The sequence below is a fragment of the Callorhinus ursinus genome, unplaced genomic scaffold (assembly GCF_003265705.2).
Source record: "Callorhinus ursinus isolate GAN/ISIS: 27379988/994484 unplaced genomic scaffold, GSC_fseal_2.0 scaffold6, whole genome shotgun sequence".
NCBI classification, from domain to species: domain Eukaryota; kingdom Metazoa; phylum Chordata; class Mammalia; order Carnivora; family Otariidae; genus Callorhinus; species Callorhinus ursinus.
This window is the reverse complement of record NW_027397068.1, coordinates 17,926,766-17,948,710: the sequence shown is the minus strand read 5'-3', so window position 1 is coordinate 17,948,710 and position 21,945 is coordinate 17,926,766. Positions and strand designations below refer to the sequence as shown.

General features: G+C 41.1%; 1 protein-coding gene across 15 annotated transcripts in view; it reads right to left on the bottom strand.

The window, feature by feature from the left end:
* The window catches only part of KLHL32 (kelch like family member 32), a 248,095-nt gene that overhangs the window by 110,780 nt on the left and 115,370 nt on the right, over positions 1-21,945 (bottom strand). For all 15 annotated transcript variants that reach the window (XR_012378503.1, XR_012378504.1, XR_012378505.1 and 12 more), the window contains one exon: positions 14,856-14,954. Coding sequence is in view for 12 of the 15 variants with exons in the window: in XM_025862890.2 (XP_025718675.1) it covers positions 14,856-14,954 (99 nt within the window). In the remaining 3 variants the exon portion in view is untranslated. The remainder of the gene's footprint in view (positions 1-14,855; positions 14,955-21,945) is intronic.

Below are 21,945 nucleotides of genomic sequence, written 5' to 3'. Positions count from 1 at the left end.
AAGAAAGGAGCTCTCAAATATTTGATCTGAGCATAAGTAATTCTCTCCTGATGCAAACCACACATCAGGTTTTTCACATAACTGATAAATATGGTGGAAAGCCCACTTATGATGTCAGAGGCATCTGGCCCAGCTTCTACAGTGAATCATGGGTCCTGGGTCCATGGGTCCTCCCAACCCCCCACCACTTGTGCTTTCTCTCTCTCACTCACTCTCTCTCTCTTTCCCTCAAATAAATAAAAAATCTTTAAAAAAATAAAAATAAAAAGCTTTTGTAAGAAAAGGGAAGTTCTGTATTATATAAGCTTTTCCCCTTCTGAGGTGGGAAGGTGCAGAAGGGAGGGACAGCCAAGATCGGATTCCACTTCCTAAGAAAGCCAGCAAGCCAGCCCATTCTAGCTGGAAGGACTGTCCCTTCTCCTTACTTCTAATCGCAGGAGCTACTTGTATCATTTGTTTAACCCTTTGCTGTGGTTACACACTCTTCTACCCAGCTGTGCATAAAGGTACAGACTGTATCTGTACTTTAGATCTTCCTCTCTGTCTTTACAGCTACTTAATTTTGTGGGTAGGTAGGAAAGAATGTCAGACCTTTAAAAATTCAACTCTTGCTGCTTTCATTTCTTAGTTTACAATAAAACATACATTCTCCTGCTCCTTAAAATATTTATATTTTAAATATTTTACTAAATATTGAACACATTTATGAAGTATTTTAATATTTAAATAATTAAGACTTTTAAAAAAGATTTTATTTATGTGAGAGAGAGCCAGTGAGAGAGCACAGGCAGCAGGGGAGCAGCAGAGGGAGAGGGAGAAGCAGGCTTCCCGCTGAGCAGGGAGCCCGATGTGGGGCTCGATCCCAGGACCCTGGGATCACGACCTGAGCCAAAGGCAGACGCTTAACTGACTGAGCTACCCAGGCGCCCTTAATTAAAACATTTTTAAAGTACATGCCTAGAATGTTAGCCACCTTGGAGATAAATATGGCAGCCCAAAGAGAGAGAGAAAATTTATTGCCTAAACTTTTCACAATCATATGTTACTTTCAGGCTATCCGTCAATATCAGGTGTTTTGCCATCTTACTCTTTATGACTCAGAAAAATTATAAGCTAAACTGGTCGAGCATATTTGTTTGGGTTTATAATTTTATCTTTACCCTGTCTCTTTTACTAGGTCTTAAGTTGCAGTGACAAGGAACTGGTTGCATCTTCAGTTGGGAGGTGTGGAAAAAGCCCGTGATTTGAGGCTGACTCATCTGGATGGCCTCAGCAAGTGGCTAACCTCTCTAATTTTCTCAACTAAAAAATGGCAAAGTGACCTGTGGTAAGGACTCCCAAAAGTACAGGTCAAGTGTCTTCCACCTAGAGGGTGCTCAACATACGGTAGCTATCTTGTTATTTCTGTACTCTTTTTAAAATGCTATTAACAGTGCTTAAAACCACAGCTTTACATATTCCAAAAATTTTATTCCCTGGGTGAAGGGAAGAAAACACTCGAATGTCTAATGTGGTCTTAATTTTTCTACAAGTATCAGCAAAGAATCATAGTGGTCATGTAAAATCATTCATTTCTTTGGTATTTAAGAAAGACTTCACCAGAGATAAAGGAGAACAGACTGAGACGTTATACTGGACCATCACCAAATATGTATTACCAAAATATACTCTGGTTCCCATGCTCTATATTACCCATAACAGAAAAGGCACATGAAGAAATCTAAGGATGGAAGAGCTACATTTCTTTATGACCTTCTTTGAAAGATAAACTCCTTGGGGAAATACAATTTATTCAGATTATCAAGACCCTGCTGTGCAAATCTACAGTCTGGGAGCATACTATGGAGATCAAAAAATATTTACTTTATTCTGTTGGGTATAAAAGCTTTTAATGAATGCATAATTAAGGCAAAAAAGTGTAGCCAGCTTTAGAAATTCCTTTGCTGAGCCAGGCCATTAATATCCAAGGCACCATACCCAGTTGTGAGCCTACCTGTTTCCTATTTGGATTACAACCTAGTTCTAAATCAAGGTATTACGTGACCATAGGGCCTGGTGCTGCAGGGAAGGAGGATACTCCAGGAGTCAAGGAAGCAGCACGAAGGGCTTTGTTATGGGTGTGCGGGGGGAAGGGCTGGCCCTTTGGAACATGTTGAAACAAATATAACCAAATAAACAAAACCCAAACATTTTAATAGCCTTGGGATGAATCATGTAGGAAAAAAAATTAGCATGGATATCATGTATGCGAAGGGATCTGTGAGTTTTCTCTATAATATTTTACATCAGGGTCAATGGGGTAAAGTTAATTTTTATGAGAGAAAAAATGAGCAATTCATTGACAATGCAGCCCAGATTACTTGTGATATGATAAAATACCGCAAAAGCAGATATTTTTTATCTGGTATGCCTTATTTTTATCTCTGCATAAATATACAGAGAGATAGAAGTATATTTGTATATAAACATTAACATGTATCTGGACAACTATATGCAACCATATATTCTTATATTTATATAAATATCTATGTGATACATTCTGATTCAACTAAAACTAAGTATTAGCAGCAATTGAAAAAACTACAAGGGAAAAAAACCTCAACGTGCTCTAATTCTTGGAGTCTTTGAAGCCCTATTTAAATATATTTGTGGTGTATAACAGAGGAATTCCACAATTAGGTTACCAATACATTTTCATAATCAGTTGTATGCATAATATCCAAGGCTCATGAATAATTTTATATTGTTCCTTGGGAAAGTCTGTAGTAAGCTGGAAATCCAGGAAGGAAGCACAGAGACATGGCCACATCAACAACTAATAATTCCAGCCCCCATCACCATGTGCTACAAAATGTTACTGCAAAGTTTCCTAAAGCTGGCTCAGCACATCAAGCAATTACCACTGAATTATGGACTAGAGAGGAACTTAATGTAACATACTTTTCTTTCTTTAATTGAAAATAGTCTATCTGTGCAAGTAGGGCTTTACAATGAAAATTTCAGTAACAATCAACTTTTTTTGAAGAACAGCATAGAAGTAATTATGATCTATTTCCTTACTTAGCTCTGGTACACAAAATCAGAGTGGTGAAAGTTAGCTCAATTCTGCAGACTTTTGACAATCTGCCAGTTATCCACATAGACTTGGTCATTATTATCCATAAAAATGAGGACTGGAAGGTTTTTTATTGTTTGTTTGTTTCAAATCTGCACTGTTTTGGGACTTTTTATATTTTGGATGCTGTGAAGGATACATAACATCGGTATTTTATAAGTACAAACTAGGACCGGTTTGAATTTATCTAAATATGACGATGCTTTTGAAATCCAAAGAGCAGCGATTTACTGGGCATGTAATTGATGTGACATGGTGCAACAGCTTCTAAAGCAGTGGTTCTCAAACTGTGGTCCCAGACCAGTAACATCACATTCAGTTGGGAACTTGTTAGAACGCAGATTCTCAGCCTCCCTGTCAGACCTCCTGAATCGGAAACTCTGGTGGTGGGGCCAGGAGTCCGTTTTAAGCAGCCATTCAGGTGGTTCCACATATGGCCAAGTTTAAGAATCACTAATACATAGTATGCATTTGAGCATTTGAGTAAAGAAAGGAATGATTCTACATATGTAATAACTCATACATATATATGTATGTACGTATGTAATATGTAGATACGCATATTCTTGCAGCAAAACTAATTCCTAGTCCCTCATCCCAGCCTTGGAAGTGAGCAAACATTATACTGAAGGTATGGGGCTGATGCCAGAGTACCTAGAACTGAATTAATGATACAGACAAGCAATCATTTTCCCAGTACCTGAGCACACATCCCTCAATGTGGGAAAAGGCCAGAAACGGCTCTAAAGGACATTTGTGGATAGAGAATGAGAAAGGGCTGAGGGAGAAGTTTAGGAAGGAAAGACAGCTGGAGGGAGGTAGGCATGTGAATAGCAGTTTCCTAGTAAGGAATAATTTACATTTTTCTTCTTTTAAACAAATGCACTGCTTTCATTTTCCCTAGTCAGGAGATCTCAGGACACCATGCAACTACACTATAAGATGTTCCTATCACAGGGAGCTTTCACGGCCCATGTGGAAGAATTGCAAATAAACATGGGTTTTTAAGCTGCTACTGTGCACTAATCTAGAAATGAAGGATTTTTTCCATTTTTTTTCTTGGATTCTATACATGAGAAAGGGGCAAGATGTTTTATTTACAGGAAGGGCAGGAGAAACAATAAAACAAAACCGCCTAGCTACAAAGCATTAATACCAAAGTAATGTGCTGCTTTTAAAGCATCGATTTTATTATTTATTAAAGTACAATTTCAGCGTGCCGTTTTCACAATTCAGAGGCAGGGAGAAAGCTGATGGTTCATTTAAATTATTTGCAACTTCTTTTTTCCTAAAACAATGCATGCCCTTCTACAAAATCAAAGAGAAGTGGGCTGAGAGAAAAAATACCTTTTACAGAATGGTGATTATTTTCAAAATTTTCAGGAACAGACTTGTCCAATATCTTGTCAATTGAAGATAGGTAGTAAAGTTGTGACATTTCCAGGAATGAAGGAAGATAAGAGTGAGGGAAACAGGTAGGAAGATAACGGTAGAACTACTAGAGGAATTCACAAGTGAAGCATTCCATTCTATTGGTTCTGGTTTCTGGGGTGCCTACTGCAGGTAGGATACTTTGTATGCATTATCTCATTGAGTCCTCCAACATCCCAAGAGGTAGATTGTATATTGGATACCATATCTATATTTTACAGATGAGGAGTGGGGGCAAAACAGTTAAGTAGCTTGCCCAAGGTCACATAACTCTGGGACATGAACTTATATCATGGGGAGGTAGATAAGTAAATCAACACAGACAATACGGTGTGATCAGCACGCTGGAAGACTACTCATAATGAATGAAAAGGAGAGAAATTTGACTCAACTAGGTGGATTGACCAGGCAACTCTGGAAAAGGAGATAACATATGAGCAAAGTACTTAAAGAGGAATTCATAAGGTGACAAAACGAAGGAAGAATAATCCATGGAGAAAGAGGCTTCATAAAAAGAGTTTAAGGTACAGAGAAATGCATGAAGTTCATAATGACTGGCATCGCACATGGGTAGTAAATTGTTTAAAACAAGAAAAGGCTAAAGAGACAGGAAGTTTCATAATAAAGATGGGACCTGTGTGTCAAATTAGGAGGAATAAACCTTATCCTAAGGCTGTGATGAACCACTGACTAATAAATGATTTTATGCACGACTGCGACATAATCAGGTTATTTTTTTTTTTACAAATCAACTTACAAATCAATCAAAGAGAAGTCTGAAGGAGGTACCAGAGTGCAGCAAGAGTAAAGGCAGGTTTGTTGGGTAGCAGGAAGTTTCTTTAGTCCAAGAAATAATGAAAGTTCAAATTAAGATACCAATACTAGTAAATGAAAGAGAAAGAATAAGAGAGATTTAAAATTAAGCAGGTTCACACAAAAACCCGGTGAATGTCCATAGCAACTTTATTCATAATTGCCTAAACTTGGAAGCAACCAAGGAGTCTTTCAGTAGGTGAAGGGATAAATAAATTGAGGTACATCCAGGTAATGGAATATTATTCAGTGATAAAAAGAAATGAGCTATCAGAGCGCCTGGGTGGCTCAGTCAGTTAAACATCAGACTCTTGGTTTCTGCTGAGGTCATGATGTCAGGGTCCTGAGATCAAGACCCACGGTGGGCTCCATGCTTACTGCAGGGTCTGCTTGAAATTCTTTCCCCCTCCCAATTCCTTCTCCTCTACTCCTCCCCTCACTTGTGCTCCCTCTCTCTAAAATAAATAAATAAATAAACAAACAAATAAATAAATAAATAAATAAATAAATAAAATCTTTTAAAAAAAAGAAAGAAATGAGCTATCAAGTCACGAAAAGCCACAGAGGACATTTAAATGCATATTAGTAAGCAAAAAAAGCTAATCTGAAAAAGCTACATTCTGTATGATTCCAACTATACAACATTTTGGGAAAGGCAAAACTATATAGACAGTAAAAAGATCAGTGGTTTCCAGGGGTGGAGGTGGGGAAGGGAGGGATGAATAAGCAGAGTACAGAAAAATTTTAGGGGAGTAAGACTACTCTGCATGATACTATAACGGCAGATACATTTCATTATACATGTGTCCAAACCCATAGAATGGATAACACCAAGAGTGAACCATATAATGGAAACAGAGAACTCTGGGGGATAGTGACGTACCAATGTAGGTTCATCAATGATAGCAAATGTACCACTTTGGTGGGGGATGTTGATAATGAGGGCGGTTATGCATACGTGGGGGCAGAGGTATTAACAGGAAATGTCTGTATCTTCCTCTCAATTTTGTTGGAAACCTAAAACTGCTCTAAAAAAGTGTGTTTAAGAAAATTAAAGAGGTGGAGTTGGTGACAGCATCTGTGGGACACAAGGACATGGATGATTTTAGGATGACTCCTGGGTCTCTGGCTTGGGTTCACACTCAGAAAGCTCATGTGCCCTGGCATATCCAAGAGGAAATGCTGATTAGGCAGTTAGCCCAGAGATGATAAAACATGCTGCTCTTGGGTACAGTAAGAATAGAACACATTAGGGAGACAAGAAAGAAAAAGAACGGGGCCCTTGGGTGGCTCGGTTCTTAAGCATCTGTCTTCGGCTCAGGTCGTGATCTTTGGATCCTGGGATCGAGCCCCGCATCGGGCTCCCTGCTCCGCGGGAAGCCTGCTTCTCCCTCTCCCACTCCCCCTGCTTGTGTTCCCTCTCTCGCTGTGTCTCTCTGTCAAATAAATAAAATCTTAAAAAAAAAGAACAAGGTTGGAAACCTATTGAGTAACCAGGAGATAGGGATCCAGCTTGGGTTTTAGGAAAATAAATTGTTTTGTGGGCCATAAAAGTAACTTAGATTGTGCAGCAAGGTATTGATTATCATTAGATAACAGGCAGGGGGCACAGCTGAGCTGTTGCAGGAATGTGCCAGAAAGATAATCCAGACGTGACTGATGTCAGTGATAACGAAGATTTCAAAAACAAGGCATCTTTAACAGCTATTTAAGAAGCTAACCTAATAAAATTTAGTAGGATTCATGGAGCTGTGTAAGATTATACCAAGGTTTCCGGTTTGGGTTACTGTAAGGATGATAGGTCCCTAACAAAGACAGGGAGGAGAAGCAGGTGTGTGAAACTGGGTACAGAGGAATATGAAGTGCGTGTGGGAGGCCAGGTGCAAATGTTCGCTGAGCACAGAGGCCTGGCGCTCAGGAGAGGAGACTGCAATAGAGTAGCCCTCCGCATGTGGATGAAAGAGAGCCGTGGTAAGCAAAGCGTACCAGCGTGGAGCCACTGTGCCCAGAGGGAGAGTCAAGGAGCTGCTCAAAGGAGAGCTTATATAGGATCTGAATGAAAAGAAGAATTAGGAGAGAGTCTTGAGAAAAGAAAACTGTAGCAGAGAGTGGAGCTCCCAGTGTGGAAATGCTGGAGAGCGGTCACATTAAGACACCACGAGGGGCCCACTGTGTTTGATAATTAGGCGGCTTTGGGACCTTTGTTGGACAGCTGTTGAGGAGTAATGAGGCAGAGGACTGAGTTCAATAGGATTGAAGAATGAATGGAAGATAAGGAAGTGCAGGCCCTGATCACAGTTTGGTAGTGAATGGAAGAGGGTTGTGATTACTGAGAGAGGAAGAAAAGTTTCTCCCATCTTATTGATCCTATTTTGAAAACGAAAGGAAGGAGTCAGTGGAGAAGGGGACATTGAAACCATAGGAAACACAGAAGGTACCTGATAGAGTAAGGAGCAGAAAGGCTGTTTAGCCTTAGAGAAAAGGGCAGACGCTTAACTATGGGTAGGAAGATCTGCAGGTGGAGGGTGGGTGGATGACTATCTCAAACGAAACCTAGATTTTCTTGTAATGTCCCTAATTTCCAAGTATTAAAAATAGATTGATATTAAATGAGATTGATATTTGTTTGCTTTGTGCATTGATTCTGAACTCTGGCATTAATAAAACATTGGAAATACTTTAGAGAAAAATATGCTGGAAGTAATTTTAATTAATTAATTATTTTAGAGATTTTATTTATTTATTTGAGAGAGAGAAAGCACGAGCAGGGGCAGAGGGAGAAGCAGGCTCCCAGCTGAGCAGGAAGCCAGGGGTGCGGGGCTGGATCCCAGGACACCAGCCCAGCTAGCGATAGTTAACTTAGAAAAAAAATTACTAGCATTAGAAAAATCCTTCAAGACAATCTTTTTTTCTTGTTAAAAACTGACAAACAAGGATGACAGAGTCAACCTCAGATTATCCACATAATAAATTAAAATGCCAAAATGACTTCCCTCGCCAGCCAGCATGCCTCTGGGCTGTTACTGCTGACATCCTTTGGTATGGACTTAGGGAATAAAAGTCAACCTAATAGCATATGAAAAAATTAACTAGGATCCTAAAATGGCTACTAAAAGACATTAGGATATACATTAAAGCCAAATATAAATGATATTTGGCAAATATGATATTCTGTGCCAGACAGCAAACACTCTCAATTAGAACAAATAATCAGTAGTTAGCTATTATTAACTGGGACTGATACATTTCCACCCTTTCTGATCATTTTCACTGATTTAAAAAATATTCAGAAGATGAAACCATTTGTTATATATTTTCCAAACTTTGTACTCCAACTTTCTCCAAATACAAGAGTATCAGCTCTGGTGAACAATGAAGCAGCATGTGGTTGGTGTATTTGATTAGGGGCATATTAAATATATATGTTGATACAATCATCTGTCTTATCTAATGTGGAAAAAAATAGCTCAGTGTTGGAGAAAAATGAGCGTGAGTTCTAACTTCTCAACCTATTCAGAACACCCACTGTATATTACGTATTTAGGAGATACTGTTAATTTAATAATTATTTAATTAATAATTAAAATTATAATAATACATTGTTTGGAAGAGATAACCTTCTATAAGTCATTGTAGTATCACTTAGTTAAAAAATGACAACCCTATTATAATACTGTAAAATATGCAAGATCCTCCGTGCCAAATGCAATCCCCACAGAAAGTATTTTCAGCTTGTGAAAATGTGTTCAATGAGTAAAACTAATGAAAGGCTGACTTATTAATATATTTTCCTCTCATAATATAAAGTTTTCAATATTGAACAGGCAGGACAAAATTACTGAATGGGATGCACATTCATTCCCTCAATACATACTGCGGTGAACTGAGCTGTGTCCCTCCAAAATTCCTGTGTTGAGGCTCTAAGTCTCCATGTGACGGTATTTGAAGATGTGGCCTTTGGGAGGGAAGTTAGAAGAGTGGATGAGGGTGGGGCTCACGTGACAGGATTAGTGTCCGTGAAGAGACACCAGCGAGCCTGCTGTCTCTGTGCCATGCAAGGACACAGCAAGGAGGCCATTCAGCAAGCTGGGAAGAGGGCTCTCACCAGAACCTGACTTGGGACTTGCAGCGTCCAGCACTGTGAGAAATAAATGTCTTTTGTTTAAATCACCCAGCCTGGGGCACTTTGGTATGGCCGCCCAAGCTGACAAATACACATACTGGGCTCAGTATGAAAGATGAGAAGGGAAGGAAGACACGCGCAGGAATTAGGCCTGGTAGCGGCCTTCGAGAACCCTGCCGTACACTGAGGTCAGTAAGACATTCTCCAAGCACATCAACCCAGGAGGAAATGGATGCAAAAAAGCAGTTGGATACTTGCAGCTTCTGGAAAGCCATTTCAAGGATCTGGTGTTTCTCAAAATTGGAAGTGGAAGAAATATATTCTTAGAAAAAGAACAGTAAAATCGCCAATCATGGAACAAAATATCCAGAATTCTTCCTACTACCCTCATGAAAGAATAACATTCTTTAAGCCTTTGTACCTTCACTGAAGAGAGAAAAATGACTAATTCTCACAGTAGCCCATTTAGTGTAAAACTAAATGAAGACAAGGGATGACTAATATGCATCAGTCACAGAGGACGGAGATTTAGGGCGGGAAGATGCTGGCTCCCTCCCACTCCGGTACGTTCTCAGCTTCGGAATGATTCAGAGTAAGAATTTTGGCTTTGCTTTACTAGATGATCCAAAGGTGCACACCATAAGCAGAACAACGCCTGCAATCTGGTGAAATGATCTTTTACACTTAGAGAAGCAGGAAATAAAAAAATGAAAAAAATAATAAAACAAATGCTCCTCTGTTTTCCTTGCGGTGATAAAACGCTCTACCTAGAGTGCGCATGTCCCTTCCCTCTCCAGTCACAGCAGCACGTCTCCTCTTTCAGGTCACGTCTTTCACATAAAAGTGCTAAACTAATGCTGCTTAATGACAAATTAATGTCCATGAATAAAAAATACACCTCTAATAGCACAGAGTAATTTGCCATTACAATATCATCATTGGACATGCCCCTGGTTTAATACGATGTATTTAATTCATAACCTAATGAGTGATATATAAAAAGAGGGAGATGAACCCTGCAATTACATTTATGTGAGTCTGTCACCTTATTTGTAAAACCTTAGAGTCATTTACATTCAAATTAGAACAAATGAGTGATTTCACAAAGTGCAGTGATAAATGACCACAGCAGCCCAAGACAAAACTGTATTTCCTGTGAACACATTAACAGTTTCCTATTATTTGTTAAAAATTACAGTGCATATTGCCCAGTGTGGTGTGAATAATGACTTTTTTACTGATTAGGTCAGAAGACTAATATGTAGCAAAATAAATAATTTTTCTTTTCATTTTTTCTGATTTTTTGCTTTAACTACTTAATTCTGGTGGATTCATACTGCCACCTGCTGCCTAGGAAGAGATACTGCGTGTTCTTTCCATAGGAGTTTAGTCACCACTTGTGCGGCCTTATTTAGAAAGTGTACATGACCGTTCTTTTTTGTCAATATATTTAAATTGCATATCATACTAAAGGACGATTTGGCAAACAAACAAAAACCACTTGCTAATTAAACAATAGGATATACTATTTGCTATCTGGGAGAAGTGGTATGAAATGTAAGGTGTTTTTTTTTTTTTTTTTGAAAGCTAACTACAAAAAAAGACATTTTCAGCAAAGCGTGTATCTCCTAATGCATCACTTTCAAAGCATACGACACAAAGTCCAGTGGCCAGCTCCACTCATCCTGTGACAGGTGCATCAGCAGAGGAGGGAGTGAGGGAGGGTGTGTGTGTGTATGTGATGTTTTCCCAACTCCTGCTCCTTGGTACAATCTGAAGGGGACTGAGAGGTTCTGCCTGCCACCTAGCCTTCTCCCCTAATGTGGCAAGTCCCGGAATGAAAGGTCACCTTAGAGGCCAGAGCGCAGTGGGCTAGGAAAGGCACTAAGGCTGCAGAGGAGGCTGGGGAGGAACAAGCATGGCCTCAAAGATGAGGCTAAGGATGCTCCAGAATGGTCATCAGGGGAGCTCATCGGTATTTCCATTGGATCAACAGCCTAGTTCTGAACTTAAGTTTCCCCATTTGTAAAAAGGAAAGAATACTCACCTGCTTTAAGGGGTTCCTTAGCAGAGGGAAAATGAGAATCACTGTCCAAAACGCTCGGTATGGAGAGGCCCTCGACAAATGCTATTTCCCTACCCTGAGAAAGATAACGAAGGCTCTGGGGACTATGGTTTGGCATGGAGAAAGGCTAGAAACAAGCAGACCCCTCAGGAGGATATGAGGAACTCACTACAATCTATAGCCAGTAGCGATGAGAGCCCCCCAAAAGGGTAAGAGCATTAGCGATGAAGAAAAGGATCAGGTCTGAGAGGTATTTGGGATGTAGAATCAACTCAGCTTGGTAACTGATTGGATACGACCTGTGCTGAGAATCCGTGTGTTCACAAGGGCCTGGCATCCAGAGGGCCGGGGGACTAAAAATGAATAGGGTGAAGGTTCCACAGCATAGGAGGCTAATTCAATGGCTATCCTCACTAACAGAGGGGCACTGCTCCTGCAGTTTGAGGCCCCTGCTCTCAGCAGCCTCCCCGAGGAAAGGCAAGAAAAAGGAGAGCACACAGTGGCCTCAAGGTGTCCCTTCCCTTTGCTGGGGGGCACCAGCATTTACACCTGTGCAGAGGAGTTTCAAGCCAAGGTAATAGCTGATGGCCCAGAGACTCAGAGAGTGTCAACCCAGGGGTTCTCCTCAGCTATGATTGAGCGCCAGAGGACAATAGGAGGTATCAGAGCAGAGGTCTACCTTTTACAACTCTGGAAGAAAACCAAAGAAAGGGTGGTAATTTGATAATAACAAACAGGACCAGACATCTTAGCAGGGGAGAATGGCTTCACAAACTCCTATGTGGACAAAGTACTGAACAAGAATGGAAAATATGCTAGCCTTGATTGATAGGGAACAACTTTTTATTCATTTATTTATTTATTTTTTTACTTTTTAATTTTGTTTAAGATTTTATTTGAGAGATAGAGTGAGTGAGAGAGAGAACACACAAGCAGGGGCAGAGGCAGAGGGAGAAGCCGACTCCCCTGCTGAGCAGGGAGCCTGACTCGGGGCTCAACCCCAGGACCCTGAGATCATGACCTGAGCTGAAATCAAGAGTCAGACACCCAACCGACTGAGCCACCCAGGCGCCCTGATAGGGCATTTCTAAGTATATTTTAAGCACTAAAGATTTTTCATTTTAACAAAACACATTTTTATATAACCAATAAAATGGTCCGATATAAAATTAAGAATCAGGTCAGCAATAATACCAAAACACTGTAAACAGATATGGTTATAAGACTATATCAAAATATAAAAGCAGACCAACCCAGTTTGGAAATCTTACAATCCTAAAAAAGAGAGGAAGGGAATGTATCTTCAAAAGACAGACATAATGAAGATTTCTACATACACATGGCTTGATTCTCTTATAGTCAAAGTTTTCTTCCCCAATTTGGACATCTTGCAACATTGCGGATAAAAAGGAAAAATAAAGTTCCATGAAAGAACAAAATGAAAACATTGGAGAAAAGAAAGTGAAAATTTCAACCACTGATCAAGTAGGCTAATAATAAGCAAACTGTCCACAAAATATATCTGTATGCAGGCTACATTTTTTCTTCAACAAAATAATGAACTGCAAAAATTAAGTTCCAAAGTGCACAAGTCACTTGGTATCTCAACAAATTCATCTGACGGGATAGGGGAAAATACCCATGAACTTCTGATGTTCATCTGCAATTCTTGTTTATAGAAATTATAGGTGTAGGTAAACACACACACACAGACACACACACACACACACACACCTGTATATACACACCATTTTAACATGAATCACAATAATGAGCACTATAATCAAACTTTTGGCAACATACATCATTGAATATTACCTGCCATGGAAAAAGTGAATCAGGTGATGATGCTGAAGGCTCAAGTTGCAATATTTGATGTAAAAATGTCAAATAAAAGTAATTTCAATTTCACAAGTCAAACACACACCTCTTAAGTCTTGTAACCTTTGTTATTTCCATTTGCTACTTGCAGAAAGGGATTAAAAACAGCTCTCCCATACCACCCAACAATATTGAGGGGAAAACAAAGGAAAATCAGATGATAATAGTTAAACATTTACTATTAGATTAAATGCACAGAGATAATGATAAAACTTTCATATACTGTGTTTGAACTGCTCCTCAGGTGAATGTGGCTGACACTTCTCATACTATCTCGCAGGGAAGCATTGGTTCTTATTTTCCAAGGTTGCCAGGAAGACGAAATAAGATGATACATGAGAAAGAGCTTGAGAAACGACCTATTGAGTGACAGAGGTCAATAATATGGCTGTATTCAGAATTAGAGAAAATGACTAGGAAGAAAATAAAATAATGGGGCAGGAAAACAAATAGGATTTTTATACTTACTAATATGTCATATGCACAAGGATAGTAAAATTAAATTGTATGGATTTGTCATTGTTAAAAATATATTTTCACTGTTGTTATAATGTTGTAACAAATATAAGTAAAAAGTCATGCCAGTGGAGGAAATAAGAGGCTCCCAATACAGGGAATCGGTACTTAACTCCTTAAAATAAAAGCCTTACAGCCATACTGTCTGCCTAAGATGTCCTGTTTCTTCCTAATGAACCAAAAAGGTTTTATCCAAGAAGAAAAAATTGTCTTCAGAATCAGAGAGGCCTATCACTCACTAGCTCTATCACCTCAAGCAAGCTGGGTATCTTTTAAATCTCTGACTTTTCACCTATAAAAATGTGCAAAGATGTTAGGAGGACTGACCGTGAAACATCGGTGCTCAGAGGATGGGCGTTTTCTCTTCCTCCCCCTCCCAGAGCCCTTCCTGATCATCCCAGAAAACCAGGGGAAGAAAGCACAGATCACTAACCCCCTTTTCAGCACTTTTTGCCTGAAAAGTTCATGTGGTACTTCATTATATATGACTTTGTGATATATTAGCTACTGTTGCTGAAATCTTCAGTGACTATCCAACTTTTTTGTGCATTTGGGATTGTTATCCCTGCAGCCAGACAACATTGCTTCAAATGAAGACCCTTCCCAGTGTCATCTTCTGGGGCCCCAGCAATAAACCAGGAGTGTGGTCAGTGAGTTACTCTGCCCCCCAGGGCAGCGAGGACCTGGGGTGAGCAGGGAGGTTGGGGGTCCTGGGACAGGACTGGAGAGCTGCAGCTGCCCCCTTGGGAGCCTCGTGGCCCATGTCCTGGAGAGATTCTACCATCACAAGCCACATCGCCCCTACTTCCATTTTTCCTGTCTAGGCACAGGTCGGGGAGCAGCAGGTACAGCTAATGACCGCAGGGCGAAGGGATAGGAAGGGGTCAGTAGCAGGACGCAAGCTCACATACCTGGATGAGATAGTGGGAACATAAATTGAGAAGCTCCAACAGCTGTAGGTGACTGCCAGCAGCTAGCACATCCTGGATCACACCTGGCTCCAACAAAATCTGTTTTGTTTTTTAATAAAAAGAGAACTATCAGTGACTCAAAAATTAATGTTTAATATGCAAATCCACCACATTTAAACTGCTGCTTAACTTATGAGATGTGACTTAATACTGTACTTTATTATGGAAGTCCGTTCTTTTTTTTTCTGTTCTGATGGAGCTGTGGCCCTCACTCAAATAGCTGAGTTGTCACTTCCAGAACTCACTTCCTGCGTGTAAGGCTCTGCACTTAACCACTTATTTTTTGCAGGGGGACATGAACATTTGCAAAGAACGATGTAATAGTCTCCAAATTCTGTGTGTGATGGAAGTAATCTTAGAAAATCCAGAAGAACCAGATTTTAGTTTTTTAAAGTATATTTCACAATTTTGTAGATCACAGAAACAGCATGGTTAGCAGATACTTTAGGAAAAGGGGGCTTATGTTTCCCCTTTCAATAGGAGACCAGAGGTGGCCACTACGCCATTTTATTTCTAAGTCCTACAACAGTAAACTTCACCACAAACTTTGGTTTTTCTTTTTCTCCATCTCAGATTCTCCACTCCCTTCTAGTTCAAATGGAAGATGTAGAAAAAGCATTTTCAGACTACAAGGACATCAAGAGAAGTGGAGCATCTCAAATACACCAGTCATATCAGTTGTGCATTTTTTTCTGGTGAAGTCCAACTTTGTGCCTACGGTTGCCAGCTCCTGAGCTGCCAAACGGGGCTGCAGAAAAACACACAACCACACTGATTGGATTCCCTCTACCTGCATGACTGCCAGGCACAGGGAGGCCTTCAGGGATGCTCTGCTGTCCCAACCCAGGGCAAAGCCCAGTGGTTCCCAAAGTCCAGTCTCAGGACCAGAAGCAGCAGCATCACCTGGGAATCTGTCACATTTGCAAATTCTTGGATGTCTCCCCAGACCTAAATGAATCAGAAACTTTCAGGGTGAGGCCCAGCAACGAGTGTTATAACAAGGCCCCTGGTGGTTCTGGTGCACAGGGAAGCCTGAGAAACCCTGGTGTGATCAATTCACTCTACTTCTTCCCTCATACTCCTTTCTCCTCAAGCTTCCCTCTCCTCCTTTCTCTCCTTACTCTACCCCATGATCTTCCAAAGCCTCCCACCGCCAAATCTACCAAGCCACCTACCCATATTTCTATCAGTACATTTGGTTTTACCCAACACTCCATTTGTGCCGGAGATCTGAACCCTTCCGCCAGCAATTGTCCCCTTGCTTCCCACAGCGTTATCTGTTTGTTCTCTTTCTCCTCTTGATAACTCCCATCAGCATAAAAATATTCCTTGATAGCTCCTATCTTAAGAAATGAAAATCCCCTCCCTTGATCCCAGAGCTCCTTCCACGCCCTCCTTCACAGCAAAGTTCCTCAGGAAAGTTCTCCACATAAAACACCACTATTTGCTCTACTCTGTTCTCCCTGGAACCCACTCCTGTTGAATTTTGTTCTTAATGTTCCTCTAAAAATGTCCTCATCAAGGTCACCAATGACCTCCAAATCCAATGGCCAAATCCAATAGCCATGTCTCAACATTTAATCTTACTCAAGCCAACAGCAGTTAGCAAAGTCGATGTCCCTCTACTAGAACAATCTCTTCCCTTGCCTCTGTGATCGCACTCCCTCTCGTGGCTTCTTCTACTTCACTAACCACTCCCTCTCCATCTCCTTCCCAACTGGTAAGCTGTGGGGACATCCAGAACTCAGTCCCCAGATCTCTCCTTTCCTCTCTCCGCTCATTCCATTGATGATCTCATGCAATCCCATGACTTTAAAACTACCTATACTACTCATTACACTCGGGGTTTTTTTCTTTAGCCCCAACCTCACCTTTGAACTCCAGACTTTTATTTCCAACTGCCTATCTCCACTTGGATATCTAATGGGCAGCTCAAACTGAACATGCCCCAAACTGATCTCTTGATCCTCTCTACCAACCACCAAACCTGCTCTTACCCCAATCCTACCATCTCAGCAAACAGCAACTGCCGGTTATTGAGGCTACAACTCCAGTCAATTCCTGTCTCCTCTCGTTTTCCTTATACCTCACATCAGCAACCATCAGCAACCCCTATTGGCTCTATCTGCCAAAGAGTTCCAGAATCCAATCACCACTCAGTACCACCGCCATCACTATCATTCTTGTTTACGCCACAGTCTTCCTAGAATTGCCTCCTAACCTGTCTAACTGCTTCCTCCTTCACCCCCTTATAGTGTTTTTCATAATACAAATCAAAATGATCTTTTAAATGCATCAGTGAAATTATGTCACTCCTTATGCAGACCTCTCCAGGGACTTTGTATCTCATTGAAAAGAAATCCAATCCTCACTATAACATAAAAGTTTCTGTGAATACTCTGACACCTTCGTGTCTACAACTAGCTGCTATTTTCTCTGCCTGGGTCACTCTTCCTCAAGATACCAGCATGGCTCACTCATTCATGTCCTCTGCTCAAACCGCTGCTCAGATATCCTCTTACCTGAGAGGCCTTGTCTGGCCATCCTCGGTAAAACAGTACCTCACTCCCCATCACCCTCATTCCCTGTCTCCTTTCTTTGCTTTATTCTTCCTAGTACTTACCACCTCTGACATCGTACATATTTATTTATGTGATTATTTTCTGTTTCTCCACCCACAGGATAGAAGATTCAGGAGAGCAGGGACTTGGCCTATCCTATACCCCCAGCATGCAGAATAATGCCCAACACATAGTTTTCACTCCATATTGATGAATTGATTTTAATAAATTATTGGTGAATTAATTTATCTCTAGATGGATTTTTTAAATTCAGAATTACTTTCATTGATTAGTATAACATAAGAGGAAAGGGATTATAAATTATATATATATTTTTTAAGATTTTTATTTATTTATTTGTCAGAGAGAGCACACAAGCAGGGGGAGTGGCAGGCAGAGGGAGAAGCAGGCTCCCCGCTGAGCAGGGAGCCCAATGCAGGGCTGGATCCCAGGACCCCGGGATCATGACCTGAGCCAAAGGCACATGATGCTTAACCTACTGAGCCACCCAGGTGCCCCTATATAAATTATATTCTGAACCACTAACGAAATGAAAAAGCTAAACACGTGTGGCAAAAATACCAACACTCATCTCATTCGCAAAATTCTTTATAGCTCCTTTCCCATCTAGTCAGAAGGAGAAACCTGAATTTCTCTGGGTCCTCAAGGAGAGAGGCTTTGACTGACATTCAGGAAATTACTGCAGCTCCCTTCACAGAAGCAAGGATGTAGTATATTTTTGCAGAAGAGGCTTGGCCTAAGGCACAGAACAGGGACGCGATGGATTAGAAAGGTTAGTCTGAGCCTTTAAATCCTGTCAGTTGCGCTTATTTCACACAACTGGCATTCACGATAACCTCTAAGGCTCAGTAATGCCAAACACAAAGACAGATATCACAGACAAAGAAGATGAATACTCCAGAGCATGTGTAACACGTCCGGGAGGCTCACTCCGGGAAAGCCTCGCAGGAGATACCCAGACCGGGATTGTTTCTTGTTTTTGTTCTGTAGTTTTTTCTTCTCTCATTATAACATAAGTTTTTCTAGAAGATGCTTTGGCGCAGGAAATCCCTAAGTGCACTGAAAGGACACAGTTTGGAAAGAAAAAGAGAGAGAGAGAGAGAGAGAGGGAGAGACAAAGGGAGAGAGAAACCTAACAAACAAAAAGCAAACCATACCAGGAAAGCTGGGTCTCACTTATGGAAACAGAACGAGTGTTGGCAAAGCCCTGCTTGCACTGGAGTCTTTCAAATTGAGCTCTGTTATCTTCGGTGACTGGTTGTTCTAATATATTCTTCCAGAGAATTTGTGTTTGGGCAGGAATACAAAGAAAAGTTTGATCTCCTCAGTTTCCAGTATGGTGAATGCGCCCATCACCCGCCTGGAAGAACTGGCCGAAAACAGCCTTCTGCAAAAGGAAGGGATCGCAAACTCACCCGTTTGCCGAGGACAACTAAGGTGGCTAAGTTTAAGTGCTACAAAGCACATGCTGGTTACATTTAGGCCTTTCAGAATCATGTACCCATCAGCATCTAGTCCGGCACTCTGAGCAGGACAGATGGGAGGAAGGGTCACTGAGGACCACGGATGGGAAGGGCCGCGTCACTCACCTGCTTGGGTGGAAGCAGAGCTGGGGCTTCTTCAGATTGGACGAAGGAATTTTGATGCAGTCTTGGGGGGTGGGGTGTGAATGCCTCTTGTTGACAGGTCATGTGGATGGAATATTTTCTCCCTGTCATCCACTCACACCTGACCTCTGGAGGGCAGAATACAGGACGCTGATTTGGAAAGAGGGGAGCCGGACAGTGCCGGCTGGGGAGGTGACGATCTCATTCTGGAACCTCTCCAGCAGTTGGTGGCAAGCTAGGTCACATGAACTAAGGTCCACATCTGGCTCCTACCCCAAATGCAGAGACTCAGCCCTCGTTTTGATCAAATGGGGATAAGAACTCATTAGCGGCTATGGTCAGGGCGACATGGGTGGTTTGACAAACTTTTAATAGAAGTGAAAGCCACAGCTGCAGCAGAGGGTGGTGGTCTCTAAAGATACCAGTGAGAGTTCTTACCTCAGCATTCAGTCATGAGGTTGGTCCAATTGGCCCCCTGGAAGGAGGCACTCTTGAAAACTCAGTCCAGATGTGTCCCCCGGCCACTAATCTAAGCAGCGTTGGAAGCGGAGAGCTGAATTTGCACAATCTCTAATGAAAGCCCTCCAAACTAGAATGAGATTGGGACTCCTGGTCCCAATAACCTCAGGCAGGACATGGGGCCAGAAAACTGAAAGAGGAGAGTGGAGGCTGAGGTGAGATTCTGCACAAGGCATGATGAGATGGGCGATCCCCCTCAACCCAGACTCACCCAGCCGGGCTCTGGGAGGGCGGGGTCAGCCTGACGCAGCACACAATCCCCAGTGGGTCCGGGAGTTTCCTTCTTCACTCCTCCTCCCACATCACCAAGCAACCACCCTCTTAATTCTGTCTTCTTGTTCTTTTTCTTCTCTTTATTTTCTCTCTTTTACCATGCTTCTTGGATTAGCTACTGGTAGGGACTGCCTTTAATAACCATGGCAAGTCTTGGTGTGACCTTTTATTCCCCTCTCTTTTTTTGAGAGAGAGAGAGAGAGAGAGAAGAAGAGGGAGAGAAAGAGAAGAGAGAGAATCTTAAGCAGGCTTCACACCCAGCTTGGAGCCTGACACGGGGCTCAATCTAATGACCCTGAGATCATGACCCAAGCCAAAATCAAGAGTCAGATGCTTAACGGGCTGAACCACCCAGATGCCCCTCAGTGTGACCTTTTTTCCCGCCTTATCAACAGATGTATTGGCATCTTCAGGAAATTTTGTATCTTGGTTCTTCAAAGCTTTCTTCTTCATTTTTTCCTTTGGAGACTTTTAAGTCACTTACTTCTAGATGTGTAGATGGGGTAGCCTGAAGGTGTTGAGCATGTGAAAGCCAGACAATTAAGATCTCCACCAAACATATAACTGTGAACACAGGAGCATAAGGCCTCTGGCTAGCATTGCTACAACTGCAAATTAGATGGGCTTAATACGACTGATAAGAATAAATGAGCACATTTTTCTTGCTTTCATGCTTTGTTTCTTTGGTTTTTTTTTTTCCTGTATAGTATAGTGAAATGGCAAATTATTACAATTTTGAATGTCTAAATCATCACGTAAATTGAATACAACAATGCAAATAACTTTCAAATGATCAAATATTTAAGACATATAAATAAAATCATTTATATAAAGCTTTTCAAGAGACTTCCTATAGACAGAATATGAATCATAAGATCTAGCTATGAGAAACTGCCATCAATTTAGATTTTGTTTCAAAGCCGTTAGACTAAGGATTTCCTACCCACCAGGGGGCGCCTATGTTTAAAGCAAAATTATTTTCTAACTTACTCCAGTATTGTAGCTCTATCGCTGACACCTTAAGTTTATTTTTGAGAACGAACAAAATAATTCAAGTAAGGATAATAAAACATATGAATTCTACTTTCTAAATGTCTCTATTATTTGGGGAAATGTTCATAAATTTTTGTTGAAGTGCTCCCTCTGAGCAATATTGTTTAGAATTCAGTAGCTCTCCATAAACCATGCCTCCCCAATTTCCGGATATAGCTCAAAATTTGTGTCCTTGTATTCAGAAACTATCATGATAGGTCACAACCTACTTTTTTAAAAAAATGTTTTTTATTTATTTGAGAGAGAGAGAGAGAGATCACCAGCAGGGGGGAAGGGCTGAGGGAGAAGCAGACACCGGCACTGAGCAGGGAGCCGGATGCGAGACTCAATCCCAGGACCCTGGGATCATGACTCAAGCTGAAGGCAGGTGCTTAACCGACTGAGCCACCCAGGCGCCCACACAACGTACTTTTTAAAACGTATTTCCAATCCCACTACTCTCCACAGTGAAGCAGTACTCTTTTCTCCTTGAATGCCCTCCTGACTTCTTCAGGGTCCCTATTTCAAAATCCTACTCATTCAAGATGTAACTCTAAGTTCATTACCTATACAAAGCTTTGCAAGATCTTCCCTCACCCTAACCTCCACCTGGATTAATCTCCTGGACTCCCAACTACCACAGATGCATAGTGAACTAAGTCCATGGGATCTAGGTCACACTGCCTGATTTCAAATCCTGGCTCCAATACTTGCTGGCAGAACGAGATCAGGAAAACCATTCAATTCTATGTGCCTTGGTGTCCTCATCTATACAATGAAAATAATATTTATATCAAAAGATGGTCTTAAGGACTGAGAAAATGCATATGTATCGTTACAACTGTGTATGGCTATGTGTCAACAAAATGGCTTTAAACAAGTATGGGACTTACTTTTCTCACAAAATGGATTAGGCGGCTTGGAGTGCCAACAAACCAGACTTCTTGTATTTTCCTATTTGGCCAATCTTAGCCCATGGTTTCATGGTCACAAAATGGCTACTATACCTCCAGGCAT